Source organism: Pteropus alecto, unplaced genomic scaffold, assembly GCF_000325575.1.
Source record: "Pteropus alecto unplaced genomic scaffold, ASM32557v1 scaffold88, whole genome shotgun sequence".
Taxonomy (NCBI): Eukaryota; Metazoa; Chordata; class Mammalia; order Chiroptera; family Pteropodidae; genus Pteropus; species Pteropus alecto.
The window spans coordinates 16,642,063-16,668,646 of record NW_006494611.1 but is presented as its reverse complement, the minus strand read 5'-3'; the positions used below and the strand labels follow the sequence as shown (position 1 = coordinate 16,668,646).

Sequence of the window (26,584 nt, the reverse complement as noted above, 5' to 3'; positions counted from 1 at the left end):
TCAGTCTCACTTAGGATACTGTGCTAGGACTCTGCCAGCTCCTTTAGAAACTACCTAGTATAATCAATAAAACAAACAATGTTACCTTTGATGATACGAATAAAATTTTCATTTATAGTTTAATACTATAAATAACACATTGACTCATTAACTTATTCATTAATGATAGACTTTATGACAAGACTGGATTACATTAGTTCCATGAAAAAAATGCCAATAACTTGCACTCTAGGCTCTGAGAAAATGTATTTTATATCTTATCTCACTATATTTTCAACTTTCTGGCAAAACTAATCCCCAAATCTTCCAACCCTTCCTTCTCCTATGTTCAATCACTTCTGTTAATCTAATTTCCTTTATTTTCTCCACTTATTATTTTACTTTATTTTCATTTTATCCTCTGTGAGATGAGGCTGGACAGTATAGAGATTATCTTGACGTAGAGATGGGAAAACTGGAATACATAGGTCTTAAGGGACTGCTAAATGAAGGGAAAGTTTGGAATCCATGTCACTCATCTATATCTTCCACTTGCCAAATCTGTCGAATCTAGATGAGCAACACAGTTGGAATACACTGCTAGTCAACATTATTCTTATTCTGTAGAACCATACTCCCTAAACCATGTCCATTAATAAGGGAATTCAAATAATACAAATAATATCAAAGATTTCTTTTTCATTTGAGTGAAACTTCTGAATGACACTCTTAAAACAAACAAAAAAAGACCGTGCAAATTGGTAGACAGAAGTAATAATTTTTAGTAAGATTTATAGAAAGCCTTTTCTGAGGGCCTCAGACTATCCATCTATAAAACTGGCACAGTGATTATGCTTTTCATGAAACTATAGTAAGCATCTATGGAAAACTCTGACTAAAATGCTTCGGAAGGGGGTTTATATCATCTTGTCTTTAGCATACTGCACAACAGTAATTGTAACAAAAATGATGATGATAGCTAATATTTACTGAGCATTAACTAAGTGCCAGGTACATAATATCTCCTTTATCCCTTCATGTAACAACCCTATGAAGTAAGAAATACATATAGATGAGGAAACTGAGGCACAGAGAGGTGAAGTAAACTTATCCAAAGTCCCAAGGCTAGTATAGTAGTAGTCTAGTTTTTTGGTATAAGAAGCCACGATTATGGACATATGAGAGGTTTTCTTTCTTTCTCTAAGGGATGGTTTTGTTGTTTTAACAAGGACAAATCCACATACCGTTCTGAAGTCCTCTTCAAACTTGAAAGCCCCGCCTCCTGTGGCACAGAGAGTGGTGTGAAGGCTGGAGAAGTTCTTCTCACTGCCCATCTGAATGAATGTGTGCATAGCACAGCTGGGGAAGCGGATGAAGTGCAGGTTCCCTTTGCGCCCACACATGGTCAAGTTTTTCAGTTCCAGGTGGACATCTCGGATCCCGGTTTTCCCATAAGCAGTATTAGAAGTCAAATACTTCCTGATGCTCTTAAGGTTCTCTACTTCCTCTTGTTCCTCTTCGGCTGTAATATCCTTCGGTTCGAAGTAGACCAATTTAACCAGTGTCCCACCGATATCCATGCCAAACCACGGGAATGCTAGAGGACAGAAAGAGTGCTGCTGAATTCAACACATGCAAAGAAATGTTTGATTTTTATAATATTCAATTAATGAAATACAGTGATGTCACATCTATATGTGCATTGATCATTCGGTTTATCAGAATTCAACTACATGTGCCTAAAAGAAAAGACAGGCAAGGAGAAATTCACAATTTAAATGGTGCCCATGATTTTGCCCACACTCTCCTCAATTAGAGTAGGCCTTGGGATTGAGTACAAGATGAGAAACAGGATTCTGCAGTTCCCTAAAGCAGTGTCAATTCCCATGTGCTTCTTGGGGCTCAAGAATCTCACCGAGTTGGGTGAGTTTCAATACTCAAAAGATATATATTTTGCATACATCATTGCTCTCAAATGCCAACTATTTTATCAGAATCTTAGCCAAAGAAACAGTGACCCATTCCGATGCTGGAAGAAAAACTGGCTATGCTAGGTGTACCGATAGACAGTGTGTTAATCTCTAACCTTGTGGTGCCTTCCTAAGGGTATTTTTCAATGGTAATTTTTACAGCAATCGATTTTTGTCTTCATGAGCTGACTTTATAAGATATGACTCCACTGCTGTAATCTACGAATAGGAAGCAGGAAAAGAAAAGGTGGGCTATGAGAGATGATGGGCAGACATATGATCCCTATGTGGCAGAATTCTAAAAAGAACGCCTCCTGTTACATCTCCTTTCTTTCCTTATTAGGCAGAGACACTGGCTCCATCAGAAATGGCCCACCTAGAAGTCCCCAACCCGGCTGCATATTAGAATTGCCTTTAACATTCCATTTTCTGGTCTCCTCTCCCAAGAATTCTGATTTAATTCAGGGGTGGGACTTTGGGCGTGAGCATTTTTTTTAAAAAAGTTCCCCAGTGGTTCCAATTTGCAGGTTTGGGAACTACTAAACCAGAGGAACCACAGCCACTGACAGCCAAGCCCACCAATAAGCACAGCTCCTGACCAGGTCTGCAAGATGAAGGCATACCTCTATAAATAATACGTATACCTCACAGATCATGTTTCTTGGTCCATTCTCTAAAACTCACTACATTGTATATATACACACACACATACACATACACACAGAGCTGATTCTCAAATAACGTGGTTTTGTTATAACACACACACACACACATACACACACACACACAGAGCTGATTCTCAAATAACATGGTTTTGTTATAATATGATGAGGTGCCATAGGAACTTAACTCTTGTTTATATTAATTAGCTTATGGTAAAATTGGTTTTGTTCTATGTCATTTCCCTTAAAATCTCAGAACCTATCGATGATGTTATATGAAGACTTACTGTATAGACATATATATGTGTGTGTATATACATATATTAACCTGCTGGAGGCATTGATCTATGACAAAATGAATCTCCATTGTAATTATTTTCACTGTTATTAACAAAATAGTCTGAGCAACCTAAGAAAGCTGGAGGCAACCTGGAAAGTGAATGCCGTGCTGTCAAATACTCTATAATGAACGCAGAGTGAATCCAAATGAGAATCCACAATCTGTGGAAGTTTGCGAAGCAAATCCCTCACTGCCCAGTATAGGCTGGGAAGCTTGCTCACCCAAGCAGGAAATAATAGAAAATTGCAAACGGTTTATCCCTACTAGTCTATTCAGCTCAAGGATGATGTTTCTTGATCCATTCTCTAAGTCACTGTCCCATAAGCATGGCCCAAAGTGTAGGTAATAGGTAAATCCCTGAATCAAGATTCAGAACTGCTTTCTAGAAGCAGCTAGCTCACTGTAATTCACTCTACCTCCCTGGATCTCAATCCCATTATCTGTGAAGGGTGAATTGCATTAAAATTATCTCCAGTTCCTCCCTATTATAAACTTTTATGGATTCTATAAGAAATACACTCCTCCTTCCATAAAACACAGAACCACCTCCAATCATATAGGCTGACCACAGCCCTAGTTTTAAACTCTGCTGAACTACTCTATAGCACGTCAACAGGAGGCTGACGTTGTTATAATTCACTCTATAAACTCTCTCTTGATAATTTTTATAACATTTAATTTTTTTACTCTAACACCTGGACAGGATGGGGAAAGGGTATTTCAAAAGATTGCTAAGATAACCATTTTGGAAATACTCTGGCAACACCTATCAAAATTAAAAGTACACGAACGTCTTTGACCCAGCTAATCTCTCCTGGACCATATAAAAAAATCACCAGTATTGAAGGATAGCTATAAGAATGTTCATAGCAGCACCCTTTAGAGTGGCCAAATTAAAAACAAACAAACAAAAACTGGAAACAAAAGTACAATCCCCTAACAAGGAAACTGTTCAATAAAGTGTATGACTTCCAAACTATGGAATATTAGTCAGCCATTAAAAACAATGAATGAATGAGACCTATACAGGCTGCCTGGAGAGATATCCTCCATTTTCTATGAGAAAAGCAAAAGATTCCTAGAACTATCATTCATTTACCCTATTTGGTTTGAAGAAAAAGGAGGTGAGGAAGAAGGGAAGAAAAGGGACAGAGGATGGGATGAAGGGAAAAGGAAGGAAGCAAGGAAGGAAGACCCCTATGTGTTTATGATTATATGAGCCAGCATAAATGTATAGGAGGCCACCCCTCCACGTTGTCACTATTGTTAAGGAGTGGCAAGATAAACGGATTGTATGGCTGAGGGTCAGAGACCAGGGGAGGGAATAGAGAAAATTCTATACTTAGAACTTTTAGTACATGCAGAAGGAAAAAATAAGAATTCGATAATAACAAAAAATGTGCTGAGATGTCAGCACAGAATGGACAGAATAAGTAGTGTGAAACTCAGAAAATAATCTAGTTCTGTACCACAAATTCAGCACTACCCAGCCACGGCTGTCACCAGCCCTCTAGGATGAAGAGTTACTACACAGCCTTTTAGTTTGTAGGATATTGGTAAATACAGGTAATGATAAAGAGGTCTCACTTTAAAAAATGGGACAGGGGACACCTAAACATTTTATAAGTTTTTTAGAATCCTGATTTTTTTCTTCCTGACTCACTTCCTCCTCATTTTTGAATTGTTTCAAAGTTTTTGATGGCAACTCAACAAAATAGTGGGGAAAAGTGTAGAGTTTTGAAAATTCAATTAAATGTTGTATCAGCAATTTCGTTGAAGGTAAAAGGGAACAGAATTGGAATCCTGTATTAGTTGAAAAGGCAGTAGAAATTTTCACTTATCTATGTTCCTTTCTTACCTTCATGGAAAATGTTCTTGTATTCATACATTTAATGCTTTTATAGGACATTGTCACATTTTAAATGTACAGTTTCATTTATCTTCCTGATATCAAGGTTCTACCTAAATCTACGCTTCCTATACACAAGGAGATGGAAGGAGATAGAAGAGAAGGGGAAGGAAAAACATCCCAATGCAGCTATGATTCACGACTCATTTTTTTTTTAATCCAGGATATCCTGATGCTGATACAGTCAGCTGAACCACTGATTAATCTGTTCTGTGTTTGTCAGAAGTGATGGTGGTTCCAGATACAGAATGCTTGCATTTACCCTTTACTCCTTCTTGAACCAACCAGATGGTATTTTTAAAAAATATCTAGAATATTCATCAAGGATGCTCAGGAAGAGACCAGGTTCAAACTGCAAAAGACTTTTATGCAAACAAGTAAACTGATCTACTTGTTCAAAATGGTTTCTACCATAGTGAGGTGTGTCTAAACTAAGCTGATATTCATAAAACAAGGTGCTATAGGCAAGTGGCTGACTTTAGATCCATCTTCTCTTAGCACATTCTAAAGAATAAAAGGAACTATTTCCCAAAGAAATTCTTGCACATGGGTACTAGGAAACATATTCAAAGATGTTCACTGCAGCAATTTATAATAACAAAATACTGGTAAAAATCTAGATGTCTATCAGTATGTAAATAAAATGTGATATACTATATAGCTATGAGAATCGACTAGGTTTATATGCCTCAAGATGTACAGAGCTCAAAAACAATGCTGAAGAAAACCCCCTTTAATGGTAAGTAGAAGTGATGTCTAAGTCATCGCTTCAGGCCAGAATATTTAGCTAGAAGGCATGAGACCCTCCAGAGGTTTCCCACAGTTATAGGAAGCGTTCCAAGTACTGGCTGATCCGTCAGTCTCGGTCCTGGAGTGAGGATGCAACCAATCTTCAATGCACATACAGCGTGAGCATGAAATAAGCTTTTGTTCTTCAAACCACCGAGATTTGGGAACTGTTACTGCCCAAGAACCTGGCCTATTGTGACTGCTGCTTGAAATGGAGTGTTGTTTCAAAAGCAGGAAAAGTATGGCACTGGCTTAGGGGCCAGGCAGCAGGGAGTGAGGAAATGAATTCTGCAGGCCAGCAAAGCAATTGGTAAAACCATCACATATGATAACTTGGAAGACAGATAATATACCTAAAGAATCAGTAGATCTCTTGGAAGATGTTGATGATCAAATGTTAGTAGCATGTGTTGGTGACTCTTGGCTACTGTTGGCTGCATTTTAAAAGGTATAACCACAACAAGAGAGAGAGAGAGAGATGGGCTCAGAAAGGAATGGACTGGTTTATAAACAAAAAGGAAAGGAAATAGAGTCCATGAAGTCAGATTGGCAAGGTTGGAAAAAAGCAGCTGCTTCTGTTCCCCAATATATAGATGATAAAACTGAGAAAGCCTTTGAGTGGAAAAGATCGATTAGCACTTAGCTCTGGAGTGAGGTTCAGAGGACGAGAATAGCTATCACACTCCCTCTTAACACTCTGAAAGGGTTAAGATATCTCCAAGTAAAGATGTACTTAAGGTTGTGGCTTCTTAGTTAATTCTTTCAGTTAGAATCACTCAGGGGAAAAGAAACTGAAGGTGTGGCTTCCCCATCAAAGCCTGACAGGTTTAGAGTATCATCACCTACAGCAATAAAGAGGGGCTGGGAGCACAAGCACAAAGGCATACGGAGAATATAGGTACTATGCCAAAAATTGAGGGCTGGGCATATGGAAATAAACTAGAGTGAAATAGTAAGAAACACATTTCCTTCTGAAAAAAGTTGTACTGCCAAAGGAACCAAAAGCCTGAACCTAAAACAGCTGGGAAACCTGTTCAAGACGTGAATGAACTCGAGCTCCCAACCCTGTAAAGTCAGGGAGCCGCTTAGGAAGCTGCTCAGCCCCTACAGAGGACACTTCTTCTGTGCTCACTTAAGATGTGATCAAGGAGGCTACTGGAGAAAGCCAAGGGCTGCAGACAGAAGAAATGTAGTGAGGAGGCCCTCCCCGAGAGAACAATCAGGACCCCAAAGGAACATTCTCTGCCTACAAGGCAGGCAGCCCTGAAGATTTCAGAACTGCTTGAGAATTTAAAATGGCTGAGGCCCAATGAATGGATGTCTCCCATTTACTCCCTTTCCGAATAGGAATATAAATTGGATTTTACTTTCGTTTCACCATTATACATTAATACATGATGTGGGGGAAGGGAGTAAAAAGCAGATAACTTGCCTCTTTTAGTTCAGAAGTTTCTAAAGCAAGATGTCAAAGGACTCTGATGTCAAAACGACTTTGTATCACTCCCTAATTTAGAGCCTACTGTGCAACATCCACATACTGTGACTGGATAGGACTTCAGGGTTGTCTCCTTTGGGGAGGTGATGACTGTATCTCACCTGTAGCCGGGAGAGTGGGCCAATTTGGTAATCAAAAAAACAAATTGTGGTAGTTGCTAGTGCTGCTGGTCAAATATTTCTGGTTCTCTTCCTTCCAGGGATCAGATCGTAACTCCTGGCCATTTTATAATTGAGTTGGGCAATGTGCCTTATCCAGCCAGTGAATTGGGAACAGAAATTGTGTGTGTCACTTTCAAGCAAGAGCACTTACGGCTGGCGTGAGACCCTCTAGAACTCTTTCTCTGTTACTAGCAAAATCTAAGATAATGATTGCTCCATCATCTGGGTCACAGAGTGAAGGTGAGCCAGACTGGAGCCCCCAGCCGCCCCTCAACAGACTTGTAGTATGAATGAGAAAAAAACCTCTGTTGTTCTAAGCCATTGAGATTTGAGGGTTATTTGTTACCGCAGGATGATCTTGTCCATCCTGACTAATATACCGTCCACCAAAAATCTTTGGCTGTTTTTGTTCTGTAACCCTTCCTCTCCTACAGAACCAGACCCAAGGACTGCCAGTATCCCTGATTAACATGTGTTAGCTGAGTGTTAAGTAAAAGGTATGTAGGTCTTGCTGCACTTATTTCTACCTAAAAATTTCTCTAAGCAGAAGCCAAGATTGGCGACCTGAGAGTAGTTAAAACTATGAAACGAATCCGTGGAATCAAAATGCCAAATATTGTGGTGAAAATATTTTAAAATTTTATTGGTAGTCGACAGCTTTAAAACAACGCCTGTTTCTTGAAGACCTTTTCAGAACACTAGAATAGTCTCCAAGGGACACTTACACTTCTTCCTGCAGTAAATGTCAAAGGTTACACAGTTAACTCCAAATAGCAAAGATGAGAAAACAAAACAAAACATCAACAACCACAGAAAACGTTTCCTACCAGTCAAAGAAACAATTTTAAAGAGCTAAGGGAGCCTGACATTAGATGCTGGTTGCATCTCCTCTTGCAACCAGCCACAGAGCTTTAAGAAGTGTTCCTGGTGAGGCTAAGTTCCCTAACACCAATAATTCTTTCCGTAGGTAAATTAGGCACCAATTGCTCAAGGTCAGCTTCTTTGGGCACAGATGTGACCCAGCAACCAGTTGCTGTTACAGACAGTGTAATAGATCATTCAAGGTTACACCAAGCTAGAGTTTACTGCCATAATAATTTGTTGTAAATAGAGAGCAACAGGACTGAATTTCTTTTCCCCACTATTTGTGAATAGATATAAGCAAACCAATAGGTAGGAAAGATGGATTGTGTAACAAATGGAAAAAAAAACTTTTAAAACACTTCTGAGATATTTTTACACTACATGAATACTGATTCCGTTAGAGTTACCTAAGGATCTCTACATGTTAAAACAAACAAATAAAACTGTTAACTTAGATCCAGGTGTGTAATAGAATTGCATTTCTTTAAAAATTTGCTCTCAGAGGTCTAGCCTTCCCTTCACTATGTCTAAATTTGGTTGATAGTGTAATGTAATTCTTTGCTAATATATTCATAGAAACAGTTAACTTTAGGAGGTAGAAGGGACCTTTGGTTGAATCCAACATACTGTTTACAGATAAGAAAATTAAGTCTTAGCAAGATCAAAGAATTGTCTAAGGTCAGTTACACTAGGTGTCATCAGAGCCCATTTTCAGTTCCATGAGCCAATAAATCCCCCATTTTGCAAAAGGCTAGTCTGAGTTGAGTGGTTTATGAGTTGCAACTGAGAGCATCCCAACGGATAGAATAATTGTGGGCAAGTTTCTTTCTTGAGTCACTCACTAAACTGTGGGATGGAAGTGGACTAACTGATCACCAAAGTGCCGTCTAGTTTTCATATTCTGTCATCCTAAATATATACAAAGCCCTCCAAAACCATTTTTCAACAGCATAAAACATAAGAGTTGAAAACCTAAAAACTATTTAAGGACCTTGAAGAAAGTGGTAAATGTAAAATTTAATAAAAGGGTTTCTGTAACATTGTAAAGAAACCCATAATTATTGCACACAGAGCAATCTGCTAAACATTCAGTATTCTATGCAGAGAAACATAGTTTTTTCAAATTAATGCATAGCAGATTGCTTTAGTTTGCATTTTAGTCACATGGTAATACCTAGTGTCGGCAAATGTAAATAGGAATGTAAATAATTTTTCCATGGCACTATTTGAAAATATATATTAAAAAGCTCCAGATTGCTTGCTATACCCTTTAATACATTAGATACACTTCACCCTTAATAAATAATTATGCATGCATTCAAAAATTCAAAAGAAACCCACAATTTTTTACCTTAAAAAATTGCTTAAGTTTTACTAATGAGAAAACTATTGTCAAAAAATAAAGAGCTGGTTAAATAAGTAATTATCTATTTTGTAGGACAGCATTTAATGATGTAAGAATGTTCGTTATGTATTATTAGGTGAAAAGATCAGGTGATTAAATGGTACATTTCATATGATTACAACTTTGTGTAAAAAATAAATAGCCATTTGTATACAGAAAACAAGACTAGAAACTTCAGGCCAAAATCTTAACAGTTATTTATCTCTGGATGGTGAATTACAGTGATTTTTTTTCTTCTGACTTTTCTGATGATGCTTTTCAATTTTTTACAATCAATAAATTCAATCTTAATAATCAGAGTTATTTTAAAATTCTCATTCAAAAACTTCTCTGTAACTATGCAAAAGGAAAAAACTGTTTTAACTTGGCTTCAGGACACAGATAGCTGATTTATGGTCCTGCCTATAGAAAAGAGTGTTCTCCATCTCAAAGGTTCCTTCTCATGCAACACCCTACCCATATCAAGCCTATTATCCATTAGACACAAGCCATCAAGAATGACAAGGAAGGATAAGGTGGAGCTGCAGACCTGTCCCCACGGCAGTGGGAAAGGAAAAGGCGGAATTAGATCATGTGATATGAGTAGGATTTATCTTGGTGACTTTAGTACATGGTCTCATTGTAGGTATAATTATGCAAAACTAAGAATCCAAGAAAGAATTGCCAGAAAAGGAATAAAATAAGATTTAAAATAAGATTAAATATAAATTAAGATTAAAAACAAGATTTTGTATGAAAGTATCTATCCAGATCCTGAAAGAAAACAAACCAGTGAGAACAGTAGTAATTGAACAGGGTTTTGAGCATAGAAAACCCAATATAAATCACTGAAGTCAATGTGAACAAAGCTAAGATCAACTGTATAAAACACTATGTACCATAAGAAGGCTTTCAATCAAGTAAATAAAGTATGTGTAAGTTGGAAAGAAAGAAGGAGAGAGAGAGAGGGAGGAGGAGGAGGTGGGGGGAGGGAGGGAGGAGAGGTGGGAGAGAGGGAGAGGGGGAAGGAAAGAAGAAAAAGGAAGGAAGGAAGGAAGGAGAGAGATAAAGAGAAAGAAAGAGAAAAGGAGAAGAGAAGAGAAAGAAAAGCAAGCCTGACATCCAAGGGCAGAGCTGTTTAGCCAGTTAAATGCTAAACACCACTAGGTCTCCCTCAGGTAGGAATTTAGGGTAGGAAGAGGCATGATTTACCCACCTACGGTACACTGTTGTCAGGGCAAAATCCTATGTTAAATTTGGCATTTTAAAATACACTTTAAGGGATACAGGTATGTTTATGGGAAAGGATCACTGTGGGAAGGATCATACAACCGTGTGTAACAATAGTCCTTTTCCCTCTGATACAGCCTCAGATTCTGATCAGCTTTCTCCTTCTCACCCAGACAAGGGTATGAACAAAAGGGCTGATCATATTCTCATATTCGAGAGGGAAAAAGAGAATAGTGAGGAGTCTTTTCAGAACTTCTGAGGCAAGAAATATTATTATATTACATCAGGCATCAGAACTAAAGTTTGGATTTCACCACCTCTGCCACGCAGGCATAAATTATCTGTTAAGCGCAATAGATCAGTGCCCAGAGCATGCGGTGTTTTTAGGCACTCACAAAAATATTTTAATTTCTTTTAAAATCAGAAGAAAACGTGAAATTTCAGGTCAAATAAAATGTACTATATCATTATCAATACATCAATCTTTATACCAACAGAGTAGTAAAATACAATTTTTATTTATTTCTGATGGAGGAAGGGGCCCATGTGCAAAAGTGCCTGGAATCCATGAAAGTTGGCCTGTTTACATTTTGCACTCCAGGTTAAAACGGACAGGATACCATAGCGGAGTGTACTTTGCATCTGCATTTTAAACTGGATCTTTATAGTTTTGTTTGCAATTGTATTTCCTTAAAACAACTTCAATTTTAGTATTTAAGGCACTAAATTTTAAAGCATTTAATTACATCTCTTTTTAAAAACCACTGTCTATGTTCACCCACACAATGTCTCAAATTTGCCTCATAAAAACCACATTAAGCACTTGTTAAAAAGACAGACTCCCAGGCCACTGCCTGGAGATTCTGATGCAGTGGGACTGGAGAAAATGTTTAAATGAGGGGCCTAAACAATTCTCACTGGTCAAGTTCAAAATCACTCTTCTTCTAGCTGAATCAAAACGAAAACTTTAAGTAGCTGGACCATAAGTAAAAGGTGAGGAATCACAGTTTGAGTGAGCTGTCCTTGCTTTTAACTTCTAGGGGCTCTAGGCTGGCGGCCAAGGGCAAGGCACTGTAATGACCGGGCAGATGTCCTCATTCCCAGGAGAGCTCTGAACACATCTAATTGCTTGTCAATGAAATTACTTATGGACAATTTATTACATGAGTGCCAAAGGTGATTTTCAAATTTTAAGTTCAGCTTTTGAAGTTCTAGTTACCATCCATCCATGACTAAACCCCACAGCTATGGGTTAAGATACATTCCACATATAATTAAAATCTGTCATTGCACTTCTTTCTCCCAGTGACTCCCATTTTAAAGGTAACCAGGCATTTCTCCACGAAGAAATTAGCTCTGGCAACAGTACTCATGTATTTAGGTCCAGCAGGCAGACATTCTTTGAAGTGTAACTCATGTGGCCGACCTTGACACAAACCACATGAAATTAGAACAGAAATACCAACATAAATGCTCTGTTACTTTGTTTTTTAAGGTTAAGATTTGAGAAGGAAAAAAAAAAAAAAAGCTCTTGTAGGGCACCATTCTGGTGGCACCTGTAAATGTATTCTTAGCTTGAATCTGGACCCAGAAGAAGCAGGGGACCCAAAATGTCAAAACCATGAGGTCAAAAGTACTTTTCCTTGATTCTTTTTCCCAAGGCCTTGAGCAGCTCGGTGAGATGCAGTTTCTTCCCAAAGGTTCTGGGGCCTCTCCCCGACACCCTTATGAGAGAAATCAGAGTAGAAAGAAGGGTGTCACTCTAGTAACCATCAAGCTCATCTCCCTATCATCCCTGTGGTCAAGCCCCATGTTTCTGCTCCAGGTTTTAAAGAGGGGAAGTGGTAGGCAGATGAAATTTGTCTCCCATTTCAAAGTAATGGTCTCAGGTTGAGGAGGTGGGAGGAAAACACAGTTCCACACTGTTATGGTCATCATCCCTATTTCCCACCAAGAAGCTGCCTGTCCCGCTCAATTAGGAGGCAAGGAGAAGTGAATATCAACCTTCCCTGAAGGCCTCCCCTTAATACACCACCTTCTTCATCAAAAGTATGGTCCCAGGACTGAAAAGAAGATTCTATAGATCTGACTATGCAGAAATATGCCAAGGGATAGGAGTGCACCTGTGTGACACTCTCCCTAATGTGACGGTCTCAGCAACCAGAGCTGATCACAACTTCTACCTTCAATGGCTCCTCCAGCTACCTAATGCCCAGAACTGCAGCTCAGGGTGGTAATCTAATTACTTGCTTAAGCAAATCCCAGTTTAAACCACCAAGAGGTTTAGCTTTCTGTCTTGACAAGCCACCAGAGCATGCTTGCTTACTCCAAGGATGCTCCTGACAATTTAACACCAGGGAGTATTTAATTAAGAAGGCTTCAGGGAGAAAAGCACTGCTAGCTGGCAGCACCAGGCAGAACAACAAGTCTCCTAGAAATGGGATTTGTTCGTTTATTTTAACTCGACGTTGGACGTCTGGCAAATCTTTAAAGTTGAGCTGAGTGGGGACTGAGGAAAGTTATGCCAACTGCTTACATGCAATGCAAGCTGAAATAAAGAGGTGGTCACAGAACCCTCCTCAAAAAATCTGAGAACACTACATGCTTAGGCATCTACCAAGTCTTTGAACAGGTATGTGGCAATGAACCCGCCCCTTGACACTTATGTTCTCTTCTGCAAGGACTGATAGTAATCAAGAACAATCTGGAAAGGAGTAAAAGGTCTGCTGAGTGAAATTCACACTGTCCTAGAACCAGACACTAGTAAATAATTAAAACAATCCTATAATGTTTATGAATGGCAGCTCTATGCAGGGTTCCCTCTTAAGCACAGTAACTATAACAAAGTAAAGCTTGACACTTCCTAACTATTCAAGGACTTTATAATTAAACTGGAGATGACATTCAAACCTATGGAAAGTTTAAAATCACGAGATGTGATTTTAGGGAAATGCAGATCACAACCACAATGAGATATCACTTCAAATCCACAAGGATGGCTATAATTTAAAGAAATGGAAAAAAATAACAACTGTTGGTGAGGATGTGGAGAAACTGAAACCCTCACACACTGAGAATATAAAATAGTGCAGTCACTTTGGAAAACAGTCTGGCAGTTCTGCAAGAGGTTAAACATAAGTTAGTTTATAATCTAGCGAGTCTACTCTTAGGTATTTAGCCAAGAGAAATGAAAACATATGTCCACACAAAAATTTCTATGCAAATGTCCATAGCAGCATTACTTATAATAGCTAAAAAGTGGAAGCAACCCAAATGTCCACCAACCAATGAGTGAATCAATAACATGTGCTACGACTATATAATGAAATATGATTTGGAAATAAAAAGGAAAAGGGGAGTGATTGCTAATAGTTTCTTTTTTTTTTTTGTGGTGATCACTTTGTAAGGTGTATAAATGTTGAATCACTATGTTGTACATCTAAAACTTAAATAATACTGTATGTCAATATTAAAATAATTTAATAAAATAGAATTGATTATGATGACAGTTGTACTCTATAAATATGCTAAAAACCATTGAACTGTACACTTTAAGTGGGTGAGTTGTATATAAATTACATTTCTATAAAGTAGATTTTATACATCTAAAGTTCTTGCCCAATCCTTTCATTTTATAGATAACATTTAAAATATAAATACCAAATTATTATAGCTTTTGAAGGAAATCTTTCTAAAATGTATAACCAATTTTGCCATTCCCTTAAAGAAAGATTTAGCTCATTCTGATGACTCAGGGTCACAACTATTGTGACTACTATGTACTGATGTCCTCAGGAACTACATAAACCTGTGTGCTTGCCAGGCTGCTATGGTTTAAGTATTCTTTTGTCCCTATATAGAAAGTGACTGCTTTCTATGTCCTGCTTTTAGAGTAACACTGTTAATTTCCTGCTGTTGTCGATGTTACTGTAGTATGTCTATCCCGAGCCTGCTATATATGAATGAAGAGAAATCAGAAAATTGAATCTGTTTAAACTGTGACTTTGGTAAGAGTAAACAGACTCAGAGAGCACAGGATGTACTCCAAGTGTAAAATGCATGAACATCTCCAATTTGATCTACTTTCCAACACTGATTTTGATTGCTCAGAAATGTCCGCTTCCTTCCAGGTTCTCAGCTGCCTTCTGGGTTATTGCTGACAAGTTGCCAGAAGTGATGATCACTGTAATTAGTAATAAATGTCTTTGGTTTTTTTTTACTATAACCATGTTTCCCAAAGGCACAGCTAGATATAATATCTAATTGGGAAAAGAGATTAAAACTTAAAAGTATAAATATGAGCATTTAAAATATTTTATTTATCTGGCACCATTTAGTTTGGAGGCATAGTGCCTTTCCATGTATCATTAAGGTGAGATTTTCAAACAGTATTGGAATTTTTTTTTCTATTACATCTTAGCTTTGGACCTAACATGTAAGAGAGATGAAAAGCAACATCTTATTTACACTGGTTTATTTTACAAAAAAAAAAAAAAAATCACACATTTAAGTTTAATCGATATAAAAATCACACATTTAAGTTGTAATCGATATAAAAATCAAATAAAAAGCATCTAAATCTTATAATAAGTGCTAAAACTCTAAGACAGCATTACCAAGACTTGACAAGTTACTCACCTGTAATTAAATAACTCACCTAAGCCAGAGTGAGAACGTTTGCTAAGCATACATGCCTACGCCTAAGCTTTGCCTAAAATTTAAGAGTGTGGTACACATGTGCTGCAGTGGTGTACTGGCTTGTGCAATTTTATGTGGACATATACACATAGGCCAAACATTTTTAGACTTCAGTGCTATAAACTTGCCAATTAATGGTCTGTTTATAAGAATTCAGACCCTTATTCCAAGGTCTATAGATAATGAATTAACCCAGCAGCAGCACTGTATAAACTAACATTAAAGGCTTACTATGTGCCAGGTGCTGTGCTAGGAGCTTTAAATGCAATATTTAATTTTCATAACCCAATGAGGTATGCACTAGTATTATGCCCATTTTACAGATGACAAAACTGAGGCTCAGAGAGGTTAAGGAACTCTTAACCAAACACCAGTTAAGTGATCTCTAGCATGCTAATTACCAATTTTAAATAGACAAAAATAGTTTTAAAGAATTCTAAGTATATTTAGACCCCCTCTGAAAGTTTCATGGTGTACATAGCTGATGCATAACAAATATCCATTGCCAACAAAACAAAAGAGCAAGCCTGAACACTACTTATACAACCTGGGATAAAAACTGATATTAATTATGTCCCTATATTATTAGAAAATATTAAATTGATACTCATTATTCTGCCAAAGAAGACAGGGTGCATAAAATGCATGTGAAGCTTATTTTTCATAAAACTGGAAAAAGTCATAAAACTGACAAAAGTAAACCAGTTTTGGCAGTTATACAGGTAAGAATTCACAGATGTTGAATTGGTTTGACCCTCAGGAATGCTTGACAAACAAAAGTGATACCAAATAGATTCAGGATCTTGTTCTTTGTTCAGGTTCAATCTTGAATCCAGCATCTCCAGATTCTCAGGCCTGAGTCCAAACCTACATCCCAACTGTCCTCAGAACGAGCGCTAGCTTGCTTGCTCCCACCTTAATGAATTCAGAGGAAAGGAGAGGTGGAATTCTTCTTTTAACACTGTTCCTAATCTCTCAATCTCAAGACAAAAACTACAGAGGAGATACTAATTACTCCAGATTAGTGATTTTGGGGTGATCCCAAAGCACCTTTTTGGCATAAGAAGATTGAGGTTTCAAATCTCAGACCATGAAGAAATGGTTAAAAATCAATCAGAAACAAACAATAACAGGTATTGTTATAACAAAACAAATCCTCTGAGGCAACACAATAATAAATTTTCCTCTGTCAACAAACAGGATATAACAGTTTGAACTGTGGTTAGATAACTGAATTTATTATCTAATTGTACAGTCATAAAATACTATAGTCTCTCAACTAGATATAATACATTGTTAACTTTTTCAGCAAGTAACAGATTATGGTTATGTTTTTAAAAAGAGTTAACTTTTAGAAATACATATGAAAACATTTACCATTGAAATGATATGATATCTGAGATTTGCATCAACTTCACCCAGTTTGGGAGGGGCAGTGTCCCATGTAGTAGATAAAATAAGGTAAGCCTGGACATGAGTTGATAATGATAGAAGTTTAGAGATGAGTAATTAACAATTAGTTAATTAATTAATTAAAACCACACTCTGGTTTTTTATGACATTTGATATTTTCCTAAATAAACAATTTTTTTTTAAATCTTAATACTCTCCAAATACTCATTCAGGGCAATGAGAGGACAAATGGCATACAATGAGATACCTTTGGAGTGAAATTCAAATGAATATGAATTGGGGAAGTCCCTTTATTGCCTCATAGATCCTGTTTATAGAACCAAACATACCAAGCTCCTTTCCCTCTTGGCTGGGACAAATTTCAACCTGTCCGCCCTAAGCAAAAAGATGAAATAAAGATATTCTGGCAACTCCACCCTGCCATCTCAGCAGCAATAAACAAAGCATACATCACCATAGAAAGGTCTGGCCGCTGAACTAGGGCCAGATTCATATCTATTTAAATGAAAAATGTTGGTGCTTCCCAATCTGTAAGTAATAAACACAGAACTCAAAGTAATTCAAGTCATTTGAAATAAAAACAGTGAATCATAAAGTAAGGACAAAGAAATTCGAAGTTATAACTTTCCTGTGATTAACACTTTGGTGCATGTATATATATATATACATACATACATATACATACACACACACACACACACACACACACATACATAAAATATCATTTTCTTCTCCTTTCCCTGGTCCCCCTGCAGCATTCTGGTACACCAATACTGCTTGTTCTACTTATTAGGTAATTTAGCACAGAGCCCAACTATATTTGAGTTAGGAATTTAAGAGGGAAAAAGGGAGGCAAATAAGAATATGATTCTCAATTCTACCCTTATACCATAGTAGGCCTTCAAATATTTGTAAAATACTTTCTGTCATCTAACTTCTGGCATTATCCTATTTAGGAGAGGACCTACTGACCTTCTCCCATTCTCTGCCTCAAATACTTTAATAATTCAGTGTGTGTTACTGATGCTCTCTGGACTTTTCCCGGAGTGACCTGTGACCTTAAGCCCAGTGACTGGAGCACTGGTAAATGTTTAACAACTGGCTCTCTGAATAAAGCCCTGATTTTCAGCATTTGCCAGTTCTCATTGCATAAATACACCTACTCTGGCCAATTTCAGGCTACCGGCACAAGGACATCGAATGCAGAGTTGGGAAATAATGCATACTATCAGCTCCCAGAGCCTGCAAGAGCCAACTTCAGCATACCACAGGCACTCCTGTGGCACCCCCTTCCATTCTTCAAAAATGTTGATGAAATATTATGTGGTCGCCACAAAGAACAAATCACATTCGAGCCACTACCTCATAGTAAGAAGACAAGATGTCTCCTTGGCCAAACTGACATTACTTTCCTTCCCCTAAATACACAGTATCACTTTATATATTTTTCACCGAACATAGGTGGTTGGGGAAGTATAAATAAGTAGTAAACAGCCTTAACTATGTCCTAGTCCTCTGATTCAAACACCCAGAGTTTAGTGACTTATGGAACTGCCATAGCATTTGAGTAAAATCAGGCCAGGCAACTGGCTTCGGGCTACACTCCAGCTTCAAACCACATAAAACTGAGTATCTAGTCCAGGGTTTAGCGCAGAGCCTGGCCCAAAAGAATAAAAACTGGTTAGTCTCTGTGGGTCACATGGGATTATTAAATCTCAGCATTCAAGGCCACCCAGGTTAATACTTACCCAATCCCTTTATGACATACATCCTCAAGAAGCCATCCTCCAGTCTAAGCTTTAATATTTTCCCACAACTCAATACAATCTGCACTGAACCTCACGTGATGGATCTGGCAGGTGAGAGGTGGGGTGTTAGTTCTGCCCCTTTTACTCCTGGATTGCCTAGGAATTGTCCAGAAACCTCAGAGAGTTCCTAGTAATTGGCACTGCCCACACTGGCAAGAGGTCACAGAGGTTCATATAGGTCCAGATGTCCCGAGCTACTATCCAAAGTCCCTGTGGCCTTAGATCCAGCATAGGGTCAAAGCCAGGCACACCATAAGGTTCACATACTGGGCTCGAAGGCAACAGGCACCCAGAAATGTCATTAATTGCCAGAATGAAGTTTACTAGGCTATGGGTTAAAAAAGAAGGCCCAAGAACAGGTGCAGCTGTTCTGAATTCTGAAGCCTTGTTCAATTCATGAAGCTTTTATAAAGGAAACATGCTCACCTTTCTAATTCTCATCTCTCTTGTGCATATCTGCCTCCCTTGAGATATCAAACAGTAGAGATCAAACGAAGATATTTCCTTTTTAAAAATCAACTTTGTCCTGATACTAGAATAGTAGTAGAATAGTCTTCTTACTCACAGAGTTGCCAACATCACCCTCGGGCAGGTCACACTGTACTGGGTTTCACAAGTCTTAATGGGGCAATCTATGAAAGTGACAGTGAGGTCAAGACTTGTGACACAGGTCATGTGTCCTTCTAGAAATGTCAGAGGGAGTTAAGGGAACTTCCATTCAGGAGGTGATGTCACATCAGGTTGGAAGACAGCCTGAAACCCAGTCCTTAAAAAGTTCTCAGTTGGAACGACGGTGAGTTCATAGAAATCCTGAGATTTCAGAAAGTTTTGAAAGCCCCTGTGGCTAAAGAACAGCAATAATATTAATATTAGATGGCCTTTATTAATACTAGCTAGTATTAATAGTAAAATATATTTTACTATGCACATGCCAGGGTCCTGGCATTCCACTATACTTTATATGTTTTCTACACTTGGTCCTCACAACTGATAAGATAAGCACCATTATCTCTGTTCAACAAATTGAGCCTCTAAGAAGTCAAGAAGCTCACACTGTTAATAAGTAGTGGAATGAGAATTTGAATCCAAGTCTGGTAGCTACAAAGCTCTTTCCACCACAGAACACTACCCATACTTCCTGGGAACCTACTAGAATCCCGAGTCTGGTCCCGTGGCCCAAAAGAGTCCAAATCTTAACTCAGATGGTTTTACCCCAAGAACTCGAGCCCTTCCTCAGTTTATTTACCTATCAAGGAGGATCATGATAGTACCCACCTTAGTTCGTTTGGGCTACTATAACAGAAATACCATATACTAGGTAGCTTATAAACAACAGAAATTTTATTTCTCACAGTTCTGGAATCCAAGATCAAGTGCTGACAGATTCTCTGTCTGGGGAGGGCCTGCTTCTTAGATGGCTGTCTTTTCACTGTAACTTCACATGGCAGAAGGGGCTGGCTAGCTCTCAGGGGTCTCTTTTATAAGGGCACTAACCCCAATCATAAGCACTCCAACATCATGACTTAATCACCCCCCAAAGGTCTCACCTCTTAATAACATCATTTTGGGGTTAGGATATCAATATATGAATTTTGGGGAGACATAATCTACAGCAATACCTATCTCACAGGATGCTGGAAATGTCTGATGCTACTGTTACTTCCACAAACACATGGATAAGCTTTTTGCCAAAGGTATAAAACTTACATACACTTATCTTTTCTGAAAGTTTTACAGAACATAGTTATTTTTCCCAACATAAATGCATGATTGGTTCATTTGGCAGAAAAGAATGCCAGTTAGCTAGCAATGGAGTTAGATTTGGATTTGAATTTTGGTCCTGCAACTCACTAAGTACAGGTCTTCGGGCAGGTTGCTTTACTTCCTTGAGCCTCTTTCCCCGTCTGTAAAATGCAGAGTGGGACTGGTAAATTGCATGCTTTTATAAAAACATATACAGAACAACAGGCACATAGCTGTTGCTCAATAATAGCTACTCTAATTACTCACTCAACTAAAGAGACAACTGTAGGTAGTTACTTTTGTCATAAGTTTTTCTACCCCCTTTTCAAACTATAGAGAAATCTGTTAGAGGTCCAGATCATTATTTTGACATAACTGCTCTAAAAATAACATTCACTTGCCCTTTGAATCATCCACTACTTTCAAATACATTCCCAAGAATAACATACACACACACACATACGCACAATTATCCAACTCTAAGTATGTAAAAGATGTCATAAATTAAGTAATGAGATACGAACTTGATAGTTGCACTATCTAGAGAAAAGATCTACTTAGAAATTAGGTGCCCCATGTACATTGGTGTACATTGAACAGTTTTCATACCTGATCACAATATTGTCATCCCAAGGTAAATACTGGCTTACATAATAAAGCTAGAGGACAAGTAATTAAATATAATAGAAGTCAAATCTTGATTTATTTTTATTTTCACAGTAATTGGTTCATATTAAAACACACACATGCAATTAAAAGGCACGCTGTCACAAAAAAGAATACCAAAAACCTGTCACTTAAAACCGGTACTCCTTTGTTTCTCTACTAATTCTGTCTCCAAAACCATGATGGATTTTGTTTTATTGACTTATTAAATGTCCCACATGTTAAAAATTAGCAGCACTGTTTCTATCTTTGGTTAGTTACTATGCCAAACAAAACATGCTTTGTATTAATGTTGAAATCCACTTACTGATTTTTTTCAGGGAAAAGTGGTGTTCATGTGTCTACTAGATCCTGATATCTAACTTAACCACTTAGACACTGGACAATTGGGCCTTAAATTCTTAATCTTCAGTTCAATTATGCGCTGTACAATTCATAACTTCATTAACAAACTTGGGGAAACTGACCACGTCCCGGAAAGTAGCAATGCTAGTGTGTTCTTGCTTTCTGTTTTAGTCTTTTGTTGTTAAATTTGCAATACTTCCCATCCATCTAGAAGTACTGGTTATGTTTTTTAAAATGCACATGTATCCATACTCCATGAAGATACAACCAAAAAATTTTACCTATTTATCTTTTATTCTGGTTTTTCTAATTCACCTGATTCAGAGGTAGTGGAAATCACAAGTGCCAAAGCTAAATATCCCAATATATAGAAAATTGAGAACTTGTACTTTCACAATGGTGGCTAGCTAAAACCAGTAACAGATTTGGGTTTCTTCTGTTTGTACCCATAAGTATATTACGTGCATAATGAACTCTCACCTATTTTCTGCTAGTGTTCTATCTGGATGATCTGAGAAGTCAGAACCTCTCCCCAGGAGGCTGCTGCACTGATTCAGCCCTTATTTCTGTCTGTTGCAACACACGGGGAAGGAGGAGGGCAGCTCAGGTCCTCCAGGCTTCTGACGATGCTCAAATATTTATTTGCCTTTTTGTAACACTGTTCAGTGACTCAAACAATTATCTCCTTTACAATTTTTTCCGTCTCCCTTCTACTGTTGGCTTATCTAACAGTATCCCTGGGGTCTAAAATATCCAGGATTTCAATGTAACATCTATTATACTACTTTGTGCCATTTTATTCCTCCTCCAAAAAGTATGTATGTTTTTACCAATTTCATTGAAAATAACATATCGGGGAGAAAGAGTTATGTACAAAGGCGGTGCTGAAGCACTAGTAGTGATATGGAGACCGTAGCTGCAGCCTAAAGTTATGAGACCAGTTAAGTAATTACGGTATATCCATATAATGGGATTTTGGGAAAATAACACAATCATTAAAAATGATGTTTAATAGCACAAAAAAATGCTTATGAAAAAAATTTTAAATAAAAGTTATCAAAATCTTATTTTAGTATCATTAATGTAGGGAGGAGGCAAGAGAATCAGAATGTTAAATCAAGTTGTATTTAGAGACTGCAATATTCTGAACAGCCCTGCAGCCAGGCCAGGAGGACACCTGCAGGACAAAGGAAGATTTCTGTTGGGATTGCTAACAACCCATTTCCCACACCTGCGGGAGGGGAAACAGGAACAACAGTCTTTAAGTAGCTGCCCTACACAAATAAAATTGTTCATTCCCTATGGCTAAAACCATGGGGAACCTATGGATTAAAAGCTGGGAACAGCCAGCAGGCCTTTCATGCTACATCCTCTTCCCCTTCCCCTTTCTCACTGTATGTCCCTTTCATAGGAAATGGGAACTAAAGAATGATATATAAACTGAATTCCCCGAACACTCAGGGTCCCGCTCACTCTCTGCCTGAGAGACCACGCTCCGATTGTGGAGTGTTATCCCTTTTCTAATAACCTTTCCTTTTTACCTTAACTTTGGCCTGTGTGAAATTCTTTCTACACTCTCCACCAGTGGACCCTCTTCTCAGTGCAAGGCCTGGTCTCCCCGCACTCAGGGAAATTTGCCCTGTCCTGCAACATTACCTTTAAACTGTGGCAAATTTTAAGCTGTTGTTTTCTTTGCGTGATGGAACTGTGAGTACTTTTTCCTGCTTTTTTGGTACATTTTTGTATTATCCAATATTTTCGGTGGAAGGGTAAAAAAAGTAATTATGGGACTAGAACTATTACAGTTAATCAAATAAAACTTTTTGGTCATTCTTATTCTAGGCTACTTTTTGTTTTTCATTTTTTAATTAAGAAAGTCAGTCTGAGGTTGTCTCTGCCAGTTCAATTGTTCTGTCCTTTGGGTTAACAGGGGAGGGTGTTCTATATGATGGTGCAGACAGCTGGCATTTACTGAATAACTGTTATGGGCCAAGCAGTAATCTAAGTTCTTCATATATATTATCTCATTTAATCCTCACATCAACCCAATGAGGTAGTATGATTATCTCCATCTTATCATACTAAAACTGAAGCATAGAAGTTAATAACTGGCCCCAGGTCATCCAGCTGCAATTCAAACTCAAGCCCACCAGGGTCTGAATGACTACATCATTCACAATACTACTTAGACACTCACCGCATGCATCTCATTAGGACTACCATTAGTTTCAAAATATTTGGAAAGTGAGCTGACTCCGTAAGATGTTATTTATGTATGCTTCAAATAATCAGAGCACCAAGAAGCAAAGGAATCTTCCTATTGATACTTTACAGAAACTCCACTGAAGGACTTTGCCAAAGTCTGTTGTTGAGATGCTAACAGCCATGTCAGTGGTGTGGTAAGGTCACGTGTACCTTTTTTGTGACATCAATGAAATATTCATGTGCAAGAAATAAGAGGAAAAAAATGTCATCTATAACCAGTCTTCCAACTTAATTGGGGAGATAAGACAAATCGCACACATGATACAATTGGCACAAGGCAAAAAAAATAATGCATGTGGTAGAGTGGACAACTAGTGCAAAAGTCACGTAGGAAGAACTATCAGCCTTGATGTATCATAGAATTTTGAAGGTACAAGAAACAACCTATCCAAGTCCAGCATTTCAAGATAAGAACTAGTAACTTGGTTGAAGTCATACAGCTAATAGCAGAAGCACACAAAGTAGCCAAGGAGCTTGAGGAAGCAGTCTTAGGAAAGTTTTCCAAGAATAAGATAGAGCGAGGTGATGGTGAGGAGATGAATACAGTGGACAATATTCCTTTCCTGGTTTAGCAAGACCAACCTGCCACTGATCTGACTTTTAGGTTGTAAGACTGAATAGTCCCTGCATGGAGGGTTCAAATTTAAATTTTTTAAATAATTGAAACTACTGGGCTGTTTTATTCCATTCGTCATTTTTAAACATTACGTATTTTAATGTGTATTGCATCCTACCCAAAATTATTAGCAAACACAAAGAAACACACCTACCCACATATGCATTCCAGGTGCCTATCTGCGATGTGGTATCTGGCTGTCCTAACATACCTCTGGTTTTGAGAGAAGTTAAGTGTCTGATGCCGTAAACTGCTAACTAGGAATTATTTGTCCAGCACTGATGCTCCCACCACTGACATACTCTTAAATTTCTTTTTAAGCACTAAATACTAATAAATGCTCACGGAAAATTTATCGGTCACGAGAAAGATTTTGTGACTGATAAGGAGATTCATCTTAGAGTACCAAATATCAATTGAGCAATATGTTTTTATAAAAAGATACCTGAATGTTAATAGGGAACGTATAAAGATATTAAATTAAGCCTAGTTTAACTAAGAAATTTTGGTAGTGAACACAGCAGATGTGACTCAGAACATGTAAAATTTCAGAAATGTTTTTTCGAATTTGAGAACAGAAAACGTGGTAGGATAATGAAATCAAATTTGATGAATCCTTTTTAAAAGTTTGTAAGTAAGCATCATGGTCACTGAACTTAAATACAAACCACTTTACTTTCCCACACAAAGCACAAAGGCATAAAATTGGCTCATGGTTAAATTTTCTCTGCCTCCAAGCCATTATTAAGTGTATCGTCAATTCCTCAAAAAATATTGTAAGAAGTGTTATACCCTCAATTAAATATAGACTATTCAAGCTAGCATTATTAAACAAAAGCTCAATACAGTTCTCTCATTATATTTTAGCTATTTATATTGCAAGCTCTCATATGATTTGTTAATGTAGATCAGAGAAATAACTAAAATATGGTTTCAAAAGAAGTAAAACAGGTTAATATATCATAAGTAGTCAACATTAAGTGCATAAAGAAAGTCATTGTCTAACAAGTCTCAAAAACAAAAGTAAATACAAATTCAGGTGCTGGATGTCTTCCTTACAACCTTAGCCAAATATGCTGTGTGGCTTCAAAGTTCCAGACAAGATCTTAACTTTTAACCTAAATGTTTCAGACCTACAAAACACAAGTATCAGAGTCACCACATCCCACAGTCACGTTAAAATACTTTCCAAAGTCTCGGAGACTTTAATTGAATGCAGAAAAGTTGAGAGTCCAAATTGGTAAACAGAAAGAAACAGAAGAAACTAAAGCTGTTTGCCAAATATCAAGCTTTTACAGACAAATCTAAAACCTATCTAGCAATTTCCCTAAATCAAATAGAAAAACCTGTATGCAAAAGGTGCATATTTTAATGCAATCGCTTATTAGCATGCCTTCTACTTACTTTGCTTTTTGCCATTTATAAGCTTCATTTAAGACGTCCAGAAAGAAGTAACCAGTTGAATGAGGTTCGGCGCAGACAGGAAAAAACAGTCAGTTCTCAATTCGATCTACAAGTTTACATCCTAGAACATCCTGCAAGGAAGATACTCTCTACAAACTAACTTTATATGTGCAAGCTTTAGATTGTGAAATAATGCATTTCAGCTTTTTGCTCTATACATTAATTAGAAATCCTCAACTCTACCTCTCCATCCCCCGAAAAAATAAAATCCACCTCCAATCCTCATTGGTCCACATAGTTCCGGCCCACATGGTATCAGTGGGAGTGTCTAATCCAACAGGTCCTTTCATTGGCTGCGAAGAAACAGCGTTTAATACGGGTTGTCAAACTCCACGCCTCCAGATCTTGCGCTCGCCAAAAGACCTAAGGTGCTGGCGACTACTCTACGATTCAAAGGGCAAGCTGCATGCCTGAACGCTAACTCCAGAAAGCCAAGTTCTGAGAAAGGAAAAGGGAGCTCCGACTGCCCCTGCAGCTTTACCCTTACTCCCAGACCCCACCGAATGTTCATACACGTGCATTTTCCCACAGACAAATTATAAAGCCTGGTAGTGCGTGCACGTTCCACAGAGCCGCGATCTAAGATTAACTCGGGCTCCGTGTCCAATCCGCTCATTCTACGGATGGAGGAAAGCAAGGTTCAGGTTCAGGTTCAGGGAGCTATCTTTAGTGCTTAGCGCCCCTGGGGAAAGAATGAGTTCCGGGCGCGCCCTCGGGGCAGTTCCCCAAACCTCAGCCTCGGGCGCACGGGGCGCGCGCCACGCCGTTCCCGGAGCCGGGCCC

At 38.1% G+C, this 26,584-nt stretch overlaps 1 protein-coding gene across 1 annotated transcript in view; it reads right to left on the bottom strand.

Annotated features, from left to right (window-relative positions):
- Nucleotides 1-26,394, bottom strand: part of PANK1 (pantothenate kinase 1) — a 50,577-nt gene extending 24,183 nt beyond the window's left edge. Inside the window, exons 1-2 of the mRNA XM_006925962.3 lie at nucleotides 25,742-26,394; nucleotides 1,224-1,576 (exon numbers count right to left, since the gene is read on the bottom strand). Coding sequence (XP_006926024.1) covers nucleotides 1,224-1,576; nucleotides 25,742-25,769 — 381 coding nt within the window. The 5' untranslated portion in view covers nucleotides 25,770-26,394. The remainder of the gene's footprint in view (nucleotides 1-1,223; nucleotides 1,577-25,741) is intronic.
- Nucleotides 26,395-26,584: the final 190 nt, after the last annotated feature.